Raw genomic sequence first — 14,372 nt, forward strand, 5'->3', positions numbered from 1 at the left:
TCATGTGTCTTCCTCAGCCTAATGTTCAACTTGAACTTCAGCAGGTCATCTTGACCATATCAACATTTTCTTGGTGCCGTATGATTGGCATTAATGGGCAGCTGAAGAGGTGTACCTAAAAGAGTGGCCAGTGAGTGTATTTCTGTGTGGCTGGGAAGCTAACCCAACATTTCGTACTATTTTCTATAGCTAAGTCCCCAGACTGCACTCGATCAGCTAAATGATACCGGATATTTACTGCATCCAAGCAGCTTTTACGTAGCTCCACAGGAACAAGAACCAGATGTGTTTTCATGTATGGATTCAGTGATTTATACGATCAAAGTGAAAGCAGAAAGCAGACAGTAAGTCTGACCAGTAATTACAGAAACCATTAATAAGATCAACGCATATACACTGTGAGGGGCGACACAGTCGTGCGGGAATTTGACCTCATTAAGCTGCCAGAGGAGGAAAAGACAGAAAATAGACTGGAAGCACAAAATGTGCAGGAGGTGCTGGGATGGCGCTTGACTCACAAGCCTGTCTGAGAGAGCCGAGTTACTCGTTTGATGTTCTGTGAGACTGGCGCATGAGAGACGAAAACATTAGGAACACTTTCAACGTGAACTGGCTTTGACTTATATAACACTAGATGGGCTTTTATTGTTGCTCTTAACAGCAAGATAATACTTCCACTCATGGCTCGGTGCAGCTTCCCTGCTGAGTAAATTGGTGTGTAGTGCTACAAAAATAGACTCACACCATGCTGCTCAATTTCTGCTGTCAATTAGTAATTTAAAAAGCACACAATCAGTCACTGTCTCTCATGCACAGAATGAGAGAGATGGAGCAGAAATGTATTACGGACCTACTGCAGTGGACGCTCATTCACTGAACTTCTAATGATTGATTAGTTTCACAGTTCTTGGTCCAAGTAGAAAGTTTACAGGAATAAAAGAATAAATGCTGATATTAGTTTATATGAGGTCGGGGTAGCAGCCCATATTTGCCATATAAAAAATATTCCTCTCTGTCTTTAATGCCTACTTGCATTTTTAGAGATGCTCACTTCACTGATCCTCTATGCTGTTGATCCTCTATGCTGTTGCATGCTGGGGGAGCAGGCTGAGGGTCGCAGATGCCAACAGACTTAATAAACTGATCCGTAAGGCCAGCAATGTTGTGGGGATGGAGCTGGACTCCCTCAAGGTGGTGTCGGAGAGGCGGATGCTGTCCAAGATAAAGACAATGTTGGATAACACCTCCCACCCACTCCATGACATGTTGGTCAGTCACAGGAGCTCGTTCAGTGAGAGACTGAGATTACCGAAAAGCACCACTGAACGACACAGGAAATCATTCCTGCCTGTGGCCATCTCCCTGTACAACGCATCCACTTAACACACTGTTTGCTGCTACAACTACACATGTTTCTTTTCCAAATATTTATTTATAAGTGACTTATGTATGTATGTATGTATATATATGTATATATTGTACTATTCTTAGTTAGCGTATTGTCTGTCTTGTCTTAATGTTGGTTTAAAATGGAGCACTGTAACAAAAAATAATTTCCCCCAGGGATCAATAAAGTATTCTGATTCTGATTCTGATTCACAACATTTCAGACCAGTCTACACAAAATGACTCCTGAGGGAATACGTTTAATGGTGATGACAGCATAAGAATCTGATGTGCCGAGATTAGACGTTACTTACCGTGAATGGTGACTCTGAGCGTGCAGACTTCTGCATGCTGTCACTTTGCAAACAGCTTATTTGTTATCGTGTAATTACGCCACACACAAAGAACAGCTGAAGCCTGATATCTACATCACTAGACGTTGTCACAGTCAACAAGCCACACATGAGAGTTTTGTTGGATGCAGACACTGTGACAGATCCACAGAAACACCTACACTCTCACTGCTTTTGTCTGTGATGGATTACGCTGAGAGGAAGATCTGGAGGACACAATAGAACAATGTCTGCCACAAGAGGTGAGGTGTGCAGACGTGAATAACTTTAACCAGGGACACGCTGAGACTGTCTGAGCTGCTTCCTAAAGTCCTCGTTTTCAAAACAAGAATCGACACTTTGCGTTAAAATATTAGCCGGCTGCTTCCACTGAAAGCCAAACAAACATGATTTCTCATCTATTTTACTCTACATATATCAGTCGCTCTCCCCAGAAGAGAAACTCTCAGCCTCAGAATCTGAATTCACATTTTGTCACGAGTCAGAATTCTTATTTGAATAAATTAGTTGTATTTTTTTAAATAATTCATGAGGATGAAGTGGTTACAAAAACATGTGATTTAACCAAATAATAACTGATGCTGACTTCTATCCCAAAGGTCAAAGGTCAGTTTTACTATGACGTTGTAACACTTTTCTATGTTCCACATTTGATCAAAATGAGGAATCAGGTATTTTGTTGACATCCTGATAGAGTTGGTGATTCTGACCCAGGTGCTTTGGAGCTCAACCGTTGCCTTTGTCATCACCGTCCTTATCAAATCATTCAGATGCTTTATTGCAGTATTAATACCACAGAATCCCCAAAATACTATCCACCAGTATTCACTATGTCTCAGTGTTAGTTTTATTAGTCATCGAACATTTTCAGTCACAGCTTTTATCTGTCATATGTTAACAGTGACATGTGACCATGTAATGGCCTTATGAGTTCCAGTTACGCATGCGATGCAATATGTTGTTTCTCACCAAACCTAAGATTAAAAAAGTCATGTTTATCTGGGATGCAGCAGGTCTGGTCATGTACAAACACCGTTAAAGGAAAGACTTTGGTTCTGTGAACCTTTACCACACGGGTGTTTCCTTGCGGGTGTTTTGTGTAGAGATGGCACGATACCACTTTTTTATGTCCGATACCGATACCGATATCATAAATTTGGATATCTGCCGATACCGATATGAATCCGATATAGTGTTTTTTAATCAACAAAACTGTTTTTTAATATCTTGCTGCATTTTGTATAAGTTCATACTCAAGTTTAAAACAACAACTACACTAAAGCTATTCTGTTATACCTGTATGCAAAAAAAAATATTTCATAGTTCAGCAATACTGATCAATCTAATAAACTTAAACCTACACCATCCTCCCTATTCTGGTATTTTAAAGAGTACTTAGCATATATATTAAGCAACCTAACTAATAGAGTTCCAACTCCCAGCAACAACAAAAATAAATAAATAAAAAATAGGGAACCACCCCTCACACTCCACCTCATGATGCTTAATCGACGTAATCAACCTTAATTTGATGCAGTGTGAAAAAAAAATGCACAGAAATCAATTATTTTTCAAGAAATATTAAATAGATTCAACATCTTTCTTCAACAAAATTGCAGACTGCACAGATGGTACCCTCCCAAAGGAAAAAGTACTATAGCTTACTAGGGTATATATTAGACTTAATAGTCACTATATATAGTAATTGACTTCTATTCATTTTACATCAAATTAAAACTTTGGGTGTCAGATAATTATTTATTAAAAGCTAGACATTTTAAATGAGAATAAGAAAGAAAAGTATGTCTTTGTGCCCCCTTTTCCCTGTTCATGCCCTATCGGCCCCCCTGGCTAAACTTTGCTAGATCCGCCCCTGCACAGTTACCAGCGTCAGCTACGTAGAAAAAGATCCTGGAGTAGAAAGTAATATTAAATAAATTCTAACAACAGCTGATCAAGCTTAAACGTGCTGCTGTTGTTCAGCCGCTGGTTTCCTCTTTCTGGTGCAAAGTGGGCCAAAAACAAACCAGAGAGATGGACTCGCGACAGAAAAGCTGATCAGCTGATCATTGATCAGTTTCATGATTGAAGTAGCAGCAAGAGGAGGCAGTCGCTCCATATATCGTTTGTTAAGCTTAACGTGGGAATGCTTTACAAACATTCAGAGATGGACTTACACACTTGCTTTACTTCTCTCGGGATAACTTTATCGGAGATGAAATGCCGGGTTGCTAGCGAAGCTCCAAATGCTATCCAGACCACCGACAGGTCCCGCATGCCACAGCCGCTCTATCACGTGATGCATACTGCTCCGACGTGCTAACGTTCTGAGGCGAGTTACGGCGTGTTGCAAGTTTTGTGAGGTGCTTTCGTGATATTTAATGGATCGGATTACATTTTTTATTTTTCTCCGATATCCGATCCAGTAATTTAGGTCAGTATCGGACCGATACCGATACGTAATATCGGATCGGTCCATCTCTAGTTTTGTGTAGATAGTATTAATATAGCATCACCCATTTAGCTGCCAAACAGCATTGTTCATTCCATGCATGTGTGGGGAGATGCCATGCGAGCGGGGTCTTTTGACCTCCTCTCTGGCACGCTGCAGCTCCTGTCATGTGGAGGAATATGAATCACACAAACGTGCCTTGCCTCATTATCTACACTTGTGTGAACATGCATGCTCAAGGGCATATGGATGCATCCATGCAGACAACTGCATGCAGGTACCACATGTGCATTTGGAGAAATATACACACATATTCTTAGCTTGTACCTGCACATGCACAAGAGTGAGATGATTTGCATATGGAGAGTGGCATGTGGGACTGCCCCAGGTGAGAAGTTAGTCCTGCTCTGCTGCGATGCTTTCCTGCCTTTAGCCCTCTCAGCTGGCGCACACTTGCACATACATGCATCCCAGCTGTACACCCAGCTCCTCTTTAAGCTCTGCTCTGTAACCCAACTCTGAACTTCTGCCAGGGAATTCATTAACTGTGTGTCTCACAGGTATTTATAGAAATGCAAGGCAATTCCTTGCTCGCTTGCTTCCAACAGACAGACTTGCACAGAAACTCATAGAGTAGGTGAACTCCACTGGAAGTAGCTCAGTGAACAATAGTAGAGGGGCGCTGCTGTAAATCCATCCATCAAGAAAGCCTAAACAAATCTCATACTCACAATTTCTGCAGCATATCTTTGCACAAAGTGTTTAATTGACACATTTTTCAGCTACAGTATCATTATCCTCCACACTTCATCCTTCACTCCGCATTTACAAATAACATCAAAGGCTCCTTTTTCACTACAGCCTTACACAGGAGAGCTTTGACAAATTAGTGTTTCATGTGGCAAAAGCTTCTTAAAATTAAAGGAAATTAGAGCAGCTTTAGTTCAGAGTTTCATTATTTTGGCGTCTCTACAAACAGCTTGCTTCTCACAGCTGTAAACTGCTGGGTAGCACTTGGTTGTAAGTACAGGGCTGCGACAGAGTGCTCAAATTGTCATTAGTGGTGATCATGAGAGGGATGTAATTGGTGTTTGTGGGTACATACTAATTGATGTGATAATTTGCAGACCTTGGTTTATGTGGAGTGTTCTCCTGCAATTATCTGACAAGATTACTGGTTCACAGAGGAAGAGCCATTGTATAAGGCTGAGCACTGATGGTGAAGTTGCTAGTCTAGGTTCAAATACAGAAGGCAGGAAGCTGGGAGTCAGCAAATCAAAAGATGAGTATCTCTTGCTCGGGGCACAAAAACAGATTCTCACATTAAAACAGCAGGGACGGTGAATTTGAGAGCGGGATTTCAAGTGTTCCCCATGGAGCAACAACCTTCGGATAGACCCGACTATTTGCAGTTTCCTGTGGCCCCTCTCTCTCTCTCGCCGTCTGTTTCTACTCACGAGACGTTAAAAAGTTACTTGTATCCCATAAATGGGAGATATTAGGCTTCGGGAAACAAATAAATGAATTTGAAACTGATTTTGTTAGAAACGGCGTTACGTCACTTTATTAAGCTGTGATAATGTTTCAAGCACAGAAGAACCAGTTTGGCCAGTCAAATCATGTCCGTGCGGCGCTAACGCTTACATGTCGCATCTTTCCTTTAATGTTGGCACTTTCAAGCTTGCCTGTCCATCCATTACCAAAGTGACTGAAAGATCTGAGCTCAAATTACACCGGTGGGATCACTTTTGTCATTTACATAAACAAAGTAAAGAGGCGAGTGGTTGGGATACAATTAGGACAATGCTCACTGCATGAAAGCGTCATTTCTTTTGTTACCAAAACACACGGCTAATGAAGAACAGACCAAAATCTCGAAAGAAGCCCCAAAATGGCAGAAATAAACTCAGAGCAAAAACAGGATGCAGAGTTGGGGCCTTAGCTTGAGTTGAAGTGACAGGCTGGGCAACCAAAAGCAGCTAATCATGTGTTCACACGAGCTGAACTAAATCTGGACGAGAACTACGTTTCTGAAGACTGGCACATTTTGCACTACTAAAGATCTTAAATACACATTTCTACCTCTTGACTGCTTCATGTAGGTGAAACTATCAGTTTTAAAGTCTTCACTTTTGTCTCTGGTAAACTCTCAGAGCCATTTTTCAAAATTATTATTGACAATAAATTGCTGAAAGAAATGTCTTTTGAAAATGATATATGTTAATATATTTAGACCAGTGGCAGTAGATAAAGCGCTATACATGCATGCAGTAAATCTATCTGGTGAATTTACAGAGGAGGGGCCAAACTAACTTATCAGCGGGAAGCCCCGTGGAGGTGATGCTCACATCTGGCACAGTGAACCTGCGTATTTGTTTACCAACAGCTCTCATCCATGACACCTCCTATATATCCCTGGAGGCCCAAACACATGCGCTCTCCGCACTCAGGCCCTCGTATGTCTGGTTTCTGGAGCAAATTAATTCCCAGTTGGAGAATGGCTGTTATGAATGGGTCGGGTGAAAGAGATGGATGGGCTACCCGTTCTTCTGCACAGCCCCTCCGCTTCCAGTGACAAAGATGCTGAGGCTTGTCCTACTTTTGTGGGAGGAAAAATGTGGCTCTGTACAGTAGCTCAGGGGACTCTCGGCGTGGGGTTGGGAGGGCTGCCGTGTTAACAGACTTGAGGCAGAAAGACACCCGGAGGAAATCAGCGAACAGAGATGATGGTGTAGAGCTGTGAAGCCGTGAAGCCGGGTTCCTTACGTCGATTGCATCCTCTCTCGGTTACAGGCTTCCCGTTTGAGAAAGCTTGCAAAGTTGTGCTAACATTTGGTGAGGGCGATTTTGTGTGTGTCACTAGCTAAGACAGTCAGCCTAATTGCTCTGCTACTCTGTGAGCTGCTGCACTGCTTTGGTGTAGAGAAGCTCCTGTCTGCAAAAAACTGTATAATAGCAACCGAGTCCAGCGGTTTTAAAAGAGTCATCAAAACGCTGAGCAGTGCACATTTTGAGCCACGGTCTATAGAAATGTACTCTTAAGGTGTGAATGATATAAACATACTGCACATATACCACAGCTTCCTTATGTTAAAGCTGGGCACTAATGAATTGTGCCCTTATGAATGACTAAGATCCAGGAAGATATGAATCCTCCAAGTCATCCCAGTCAGAGAGCAGGTGGTTATTCAGGAAACTGTGATTCCAAAGGACAGACTGGAGCCTGGATTTAACAGGAAAGAGATGAATATTCAGTACAATGTGACATGACTGCATCATGACCCTTTTTCTCCTCCGTCCGCTCTCCTCAGCCCAACCTCTTGTCACATCATTCACACCCACATCTGGACTTAATGTCCTTTTTTCCTCCTTTTTTGATTATTCTGTTTCATGAATGGGCGGGTGTTCAAAGAAAGGACAGATGACAGTGAATAACAAAATTTGTCACGGTCCTGGGCCAGTGACCCAGTGTTTTTGCTTTTGTACTTTTCCTTTTGATTTTATTACAAAGTATGACTGTCTGTTTTGGTTCTGTCCTAGTATTTCAGCTTCCTAGTTTTGGTAGCACTTCCTGAGTTCTTGTTTTTAGGTTTTGTTATTTGGTCTCCCGGTCTCTGTCTCTTCCTTCTGTCTGTCCACGGTGTTATTTTATCTGCTTTCTGCGTCTGTTAAGTTCTGTGTCTCGTCTGGATCTCTCTGTCTGTCGTGTACTTCCTGTTTTACTTTGTAGGTCTGTGCCTTATGTCTGTGCGTTCAGCTTTGTGCTCGCCCTGTCTCGTCAGTGTAATCAGCGTCAGCCGTGTCTCCCAGCTGTTTCCTCTTAGCTCTGTTCACCTCTTGTATTTAGCGTCTTCCCCTGCTCGCTGTCGCGTCGTACCTTCATACCTCCCCTGTGTGTTCAGTTTGCCGACCTGCCTGCTTGCTAGTTTAGTTTTGTATTCGCAGTTCAGTTCTGTTCAGTTTGTGCACATCAATAAATCTGCTTAAGGTTCACCCTTTAGTTCCTGCGTTTGTGAGTCCTGCATTTTGGGTCCTCTCTCCCTGCCTGCCTGCACACAGCCATGACAAAATTCCCATTCTCCGTGGCAAGAAGAACAATCCCTTTTTTCCTCAATCTGCTTATAGGGCAACAGCTGCTGATGAATGCTTGAATCCCTCTTAGTCTCCGTCTAGTCCGCTTTACAAGCTCCACAAGCTGCTCAGGGTCTCTATTCAGCCTTAACTACCCAAACAGGGGAAGTAGAAAAGCCCAGTGACTGAAGGCTGGATGTCGGCTACGTAGGCTACCTTAGAAAGCAGCGGCAGAAGGCAAATCTTTCAGGTTGTTTATCTTGTGGTTAATTAGACATTTTTTTCCTCTCTGTATAAAGACATATTTGGCGCGAGTCAGCAATTCTCTGGTTTGGAAAATGTGTATTTTTTATATTTTTAATTCAATTTCAATTTCAATTTTATTTCTATAGCACATTTAAAAGTCACAGGTACAACAAAGTGCTTCACAGACGAGCCATACTTTAAATACCACAAATGTTAAACTAGTGTTCATGGCACAGAACAGCTGTGCATGACTTCACAGAATATGCAGCAGGACAATGCTTCAAAGCAGTACTTCTATCTAAATGTATGTAAATTAGTCCGTAAGGCCCGTAGCACCACTTAAATGAACCTTTTTACCCAATACATGCAAAGAAAAAAACATGGTGGCGATGGCACTGGCCTAACAGCAGCTGTGTCCCCAAGAAAGACAGTGCACCCCACTACGCTGCAAACACTGCTCAGGAACAGCTCGAGGACACCACTCAGCCTCCAATTTCTGCATATACCAATCCAATAAACCATTTGCACTAGCACAAGTGGATTCATGAAGTCCCTACCCAGCAACAAACAGGACCCAAAAATCTGCTGTCCCTGGAGGACCTGTCTCTAAGCCCTGAAAAATCAGAGATGTTCTGGGGACACGAGGAGTACATAGACAAGATACTGCAGTTGGTTTTGATGTTTTGATAAGTGGAAGTAAAAATAAGGGAAGTTTAAACGCAAGTTCAGACCCCAGTGCCTCCATCCATCTATCCGTTCATCTTCTGCCACTCCTATGAGTCCAGGTTGCAGGGGAAACATTTAAAGCAGACATGCCCGGACCTCCCTCTCCCCACCTACCTTCTCTAAGTCATCTGGGACACCTAGGCATTCCCATGCCAGACAAAAGATATAATCCCGAGCATGTCCTGAGTCTGCCTTGGGTTCTCCTTCCAGGCAGACATACCATCAACACCTTAGCTAGTAGAAATCCAGAAGCCAAAACATCTCATCTCAGTCCCTACGAACGACTCTACTCTGTGTCTCTCCTGAATGGCCAACTTCGCCACCTTATAAGACAGTAGTCTCATATATATTGAAAAGTTAGAATGCCCTGATACCATCAGACAGTGAGAGAGACCATGATTTTAACAACCACTGAGACTCTTAAGAAAAAATAAATGGTGAATAATAAATGTTCAGGGTTTGAGGGGCTGCTAATCTCCTGAACATCCATAATGTAACGGTTTGTAAGTGTTACAGTAGTTAGGACGTCTACAGGTTTCAAGCCCCGCTACATATTTTCAACAAGGAGAGCAGTACTGTCTGTGGAGCTTTTGTTCCAGCCGGATGCCACCTGATTTCACTCATTATCCTGGCTCCTGAAATAGTCAGGCCTATTAAATGGCTCTTAATCAAGACCATGGTTCATTAAATCAAGGAGACTTTAAAATAGTGGAAAAAGCTTCCGGGAGTCCTCTGCTGTCCCTCAAGCTGACCGCCACAGCTGTGGGAGAGGCGCTGATAAAAACCTTACAACAACAACATTAAGAGTTTAACATACATGAAGTACAGCCTGATTGATTGCACAGCTCCGACCGATGAAAGGGTGTTTCAGGATGTTACATGCATGCTTGCATACGTTCTCTTGCTGGGTTGTGATACCCTGACGCTCTTGTATGCTCCCTTGTTTTTTCTGAATCTGTTGATTCATTAATATTTTTAAGTTCTCCAAAAGGTTTTATCCACTAAGCATTGTTTAAATTTTCAGAGTAGTTATATTTGAATATTCTAATATTTGTGTTTAATAGGATATACAGGTCATCCGATTACCACAATTTATTTTTACTCAATTAAATTTTATTTAAAAAGCGCCAAATCACAACAACAGTCGCCTCAAGGTGCTTTATATTGTAAGGTAGACCCTACAATAAACCCAACAATCATATGACCCCCTATGAGCAAGGACTTTGGCGACAGTGGGAAGGAAAAACTCCCTTTTAACAGGAAGAAAGCTAGGGATGGGGTGAGAGAAGGAAGACGGGATAAAGACATGCTGTGGAAGAGAGACAGAGATTGATAACAAGTGTGATTCAGTGCAGAGGTCTGTGGTCTATGGTGACTGGAAAGGAAAAACTCAATGCATCATGGGAAACCCCAGCAGCTATTGCAGCATAACTAAGGGAGGATTCAGGGTCACCTGGTCCAGCCCTAACTATATGCTTTAGCAAAAATGAAAGTTTGAAGCCTAATCTTGAAAGTAGAGATAGTGTCTGTCTCCTGAATCCAAACTGGAAGCTGGTTCCACAGAAGAGGGGCCTGAAAACTGAAGGCTCTGCCTCCCATTCTACTTTTAAATGCTCTAAATACTCTTTGCATTTGAATACATGAATATAGCTCTGAGAAAAGCTTTTGGCTGATTGCACTGAGAAGAACCCAAAAATACAAAGATATGCACCATGCTGTGACAAATAAAAGACAAGGAAATGAAATGCAAACTAAGAAACTTTCACCCAAGACAGCAAACTGTATGAGTAAATCTAGTACACGTCTAATACAATATTGATGTGAATGACTGTGATCTTAAGAGACTTGATCTACTTCTGATCAGCGAAAGCATCCATCTGAGATGCTCCCCGAGGGCCTTGAAAAATGGTAATCAAATTACGTAATCATGTTGCGCTTAACAGAGCAAACATCTAAAGGCCTTGGAGCGTCGCTTCCATTAAGCCAGTATGTTTTATACACACAGTACACGCACTAATTAGATATACTGTAAACACGAATACCAAAGCAGCTAAAGCCAATTCAGCGATTGCAGTGTACAAATTGAAATGTTCTCATGTAGTTTGATGAAGAATGGGTGTACTAAATCTTAAACTTTAATAAATGTACTACTGTATACAAGTGAAATATGCAGGGAAGTAACAGAAACAGTATGTTTTGTAGCTTTTTGATAAAGATGAGCAGCTGTTACACACCTTTGGTTTACCCTTCTCTTAAAGGTAAAACGTTTCTCGATGTCACGTTTTATACCATAACACGCAAACACACATTTGTAACTGCCTGGATGCTGGGTGTTATCATTACCCATGTGTTTAGGGTTCATTTAGGGGAAAAAGAATAACTGGAAAAAAATAGCAGACACAAGTCCAGCATTGTATTTCTGCCAGCAGCTCTCTGCAGACCACAATCCTCAACAGCCAACCAACACTTGGCATCAATCATGAGACCATGCACAGGCCAAAATATTTGATTCATCCAATAATGTTTCATTGTGTGAATATCCCCTGCACTTATGCAAAATGTGTTTATGGAAATACAGAAAGCCTTGGATTAAACTGCACACTGGCCCGCACATGCTCCGCTTATCCAGGTCGCAGGGAAAGCAGAAGGTTATCAAATAAGAAATGGTAAGATGGAAACTGGACATTCTTATCTCGCTCCCCAGCCAGCTGCCTCCTGAGCTGCAACATTCATAAGCTGACAAATCGTGCTGACTGACAATTGTGTAATAAAGGAGAACTTACAAGTGTAGCTACTTTGGGATAGGAAATCTGATAGCTCTGACTGACGGATTTCCTATCCCAGTAATGCATCACAAAGTGTGTGCAGTGTGAGCTTCACTTGAAATTCCGGCGACCCATTACGCCCAGTGATTTCCACCTCCAGCATAAATTTGGAGGTCACATTAGGCCTGTGAAATGCTTGATGCAAAAATGAAAATGCAAACATAACGGACGTGCACTTCATGTTTTACTGACTGTGTGTGATACAATTTAAACCGTTATGAAGAGCGAACAACTCTAAAAGTGTTCCACGTTGATTAATTTCTGCAAAAAAGCGCTGACAAATGTGCATATTAGCCTCTTCTCTTCGAGGAAAAACAGTCCTCCTTTATGCCCAAAGAAGCCATGCTATCAGTTCCAGTGTCTCTCCGACAAGAGTCTGATAGTGTTACCGATTTAGATAGCTCAGATTTCATATGCTCTCCCAGAAGCAAACACTTTACTTCAAGGAGAAAGGGATGGAAAAATAAATGTATCCCTTACACAAGCGGATGTCAAAGCAAAAATATTCCCATTACTCACTGCTGCTAAATAACTTCCGTATAATCTCTTAGAAAGCACAGTGTTTTGTTACAGCTGTGATCTAAACATGGCACAGAGTGTAATGACTTGCGTGCATGTGATGAAAAACACAGAAAGTGTCTGACAACTGAAACATGAATGTAACAGAGAAAACTTTGATTCAAAGCACGTGATTTTCTCCTTTTTAAAAAATCATCCAGTTTCTGAGGTTTTCCGCTGACCCTCCCATAACAAACACGTCCGTGGTCATCCAGGCAAGAACTGTTGGCATTTTCAATGAATACCGCTGCTTGAGTAATATATCATGAAATATTAAATGTTGGTCTTCAAAGCTCCCGAGTACTGACTCAGGACTGCTGGTCTTTTATTACATAATCAGCTGTCTGGAAACGAATGTATCTTTGTCAAGCAGCCGTGTAAATTTCACTCCATGTTTATAAAGCAAAGCAGAGGCTAACATTAACCGCAGAGGAGGGGGTTACTGTTTATGTGACAGCGTGTGATTGTACCGCACGCCACACATGCAGCTGTTGGAAGCTGCTCACTGTGACCCTCCGGTCTCTGCTGAAGTCAGAAAGCTGATCGTCGTCAGCTCGCCTCGTTTTAACGTCTCAGATGAGTTTCAGGCTCTTATTAAGAGCTGACTGAAAATTGACGTCAAATTGCGTGACGTCACGCGAGTGATTTGTTGCGATGTCACGGGCTGCCTGGTTAAACAGACGAGGTTTGCCTCCTGTTTACCTTTGGCACGCACCTGCACTTGCAGTTGGCGCGCCACAGTGCCCTTCACTCCCTCCGTCTCCCCGGTGATTACCGCAGCTAATGAAGGCTGTAGCAGACTCGAGTGCTGGACTAAATTCACGTATTAACAGCCTCTTTGAGCAAATTTCCCCCCCAAAACTTGAAGGGCCCGCATCAGCAGACGTCTCTCAGGTAAATACGGCGTCAACATCGAAACAGCAGTGCCTCGAGATTACTAAACCCACAAGGAATGAAAAAACAAAACAAAACAGAAAAGCTCTTAACATGAACTACAAATGCATCCAAATCTTGTTCATTTGTTCCATCACAACTGCAACATTTCGTTTTCCATCTTAATTGAGACGTGCACATCCTGCCTCCTTACCTGTAAATGCCCCTGGTACATATTGAGCACACAGTCGGTCGCGGCTCTCTCCGTCACTGGATCTTCCTTTTACACTTCTTCCCGGCTTGTATGGGGCGCACAGTGTCAAACTCCAAGTGTGGACATCAGAAGCCGAAGGAGAGTTTTTGGACTGGAGGTCCAAAAAGGAGCAGACAGAGCGGAGCTGTCCTCTCCTCGGGTGCTGAAGCTGACACTTTGCGCTCATCCAGGATACCTCAGCGCGCTGACACACACGGAGAGCGACGCCGGACGGCACTTTCTTTTCTTTCCTGGTTTTTTAATACTTGCAGATTCCTGAAATAGTCCTTACATGAAAAACACAAACAAACAAAAATAAAATTCTCTCGAGATTCAAGTCTTCATTCTGAGCGCGCTGGCGTTTTCCTTTCGGTCTTGCTTTAAATGTTTTGACGCTCCTGCTGGGCTCTCTCTTCTTATAGCGCGCTCCTCTCTCCTGCTTCCCGACTACTCCCTCTAACCCAGCCCTCTGGTGCCTCCCCCAGTGATGACGTGCACAGCTCTCGCTCGCTCGCTCTCAAGATCGTGTTCAGGAAATTTCAAAAGTTCACAGGCGTAGAAGAAGAATTTATAGCAGAAGGATTTTGTCATGAGCAAATTGATTTTAAAAACGTTTTATAAGCTTTTAT

General features: G+C 42.5%; 1 protein-coding gene across 2 annotated transcripts in view; it reads right to left on the bottom strand.

Annotated features, from left to right (window-relative positions):
• The window catches only part of pex5la (peroxisomal biogenesis factor 5-like a), a 112,872-nt gene extending 98,735 nt beyond the window's left edge, over positions 1–14,137 (bottom strand). For both annotated transcript variants that reach the window (XM_085399196.1, XM_085399195.1), the window contains exon 1: positions 13,705–14,137. In XM_085399196.1, coding sequence (XP_085255322.1) covers positions 13,705–13,725 — 21 coding nt within the window. In that variant the 5' untranslated portion in view covers positions 13,726–14,137. The remainder of the gene's footprint in view (positions 1–13,704) is intronic.
• Positions 14,138–14,372: the final 235 nt, after the last annotated feature.

This window comes from Rhamphochromis longiceps, linkage group LG23, assembly GCF_057381845.1.
Source record: "Rhamphochromis longiceps isolate RC_006_pf linkage group LG23, R_longiceps_female_GT1.1, whole genome shotgun sequence".
Lineage (NCBI taxonomy): Eukaryota > Metazoa > Chordata > Actinopteri > Cichliformes > Cichlidae > Rhamphochromis > Rhamphochromis longiceps.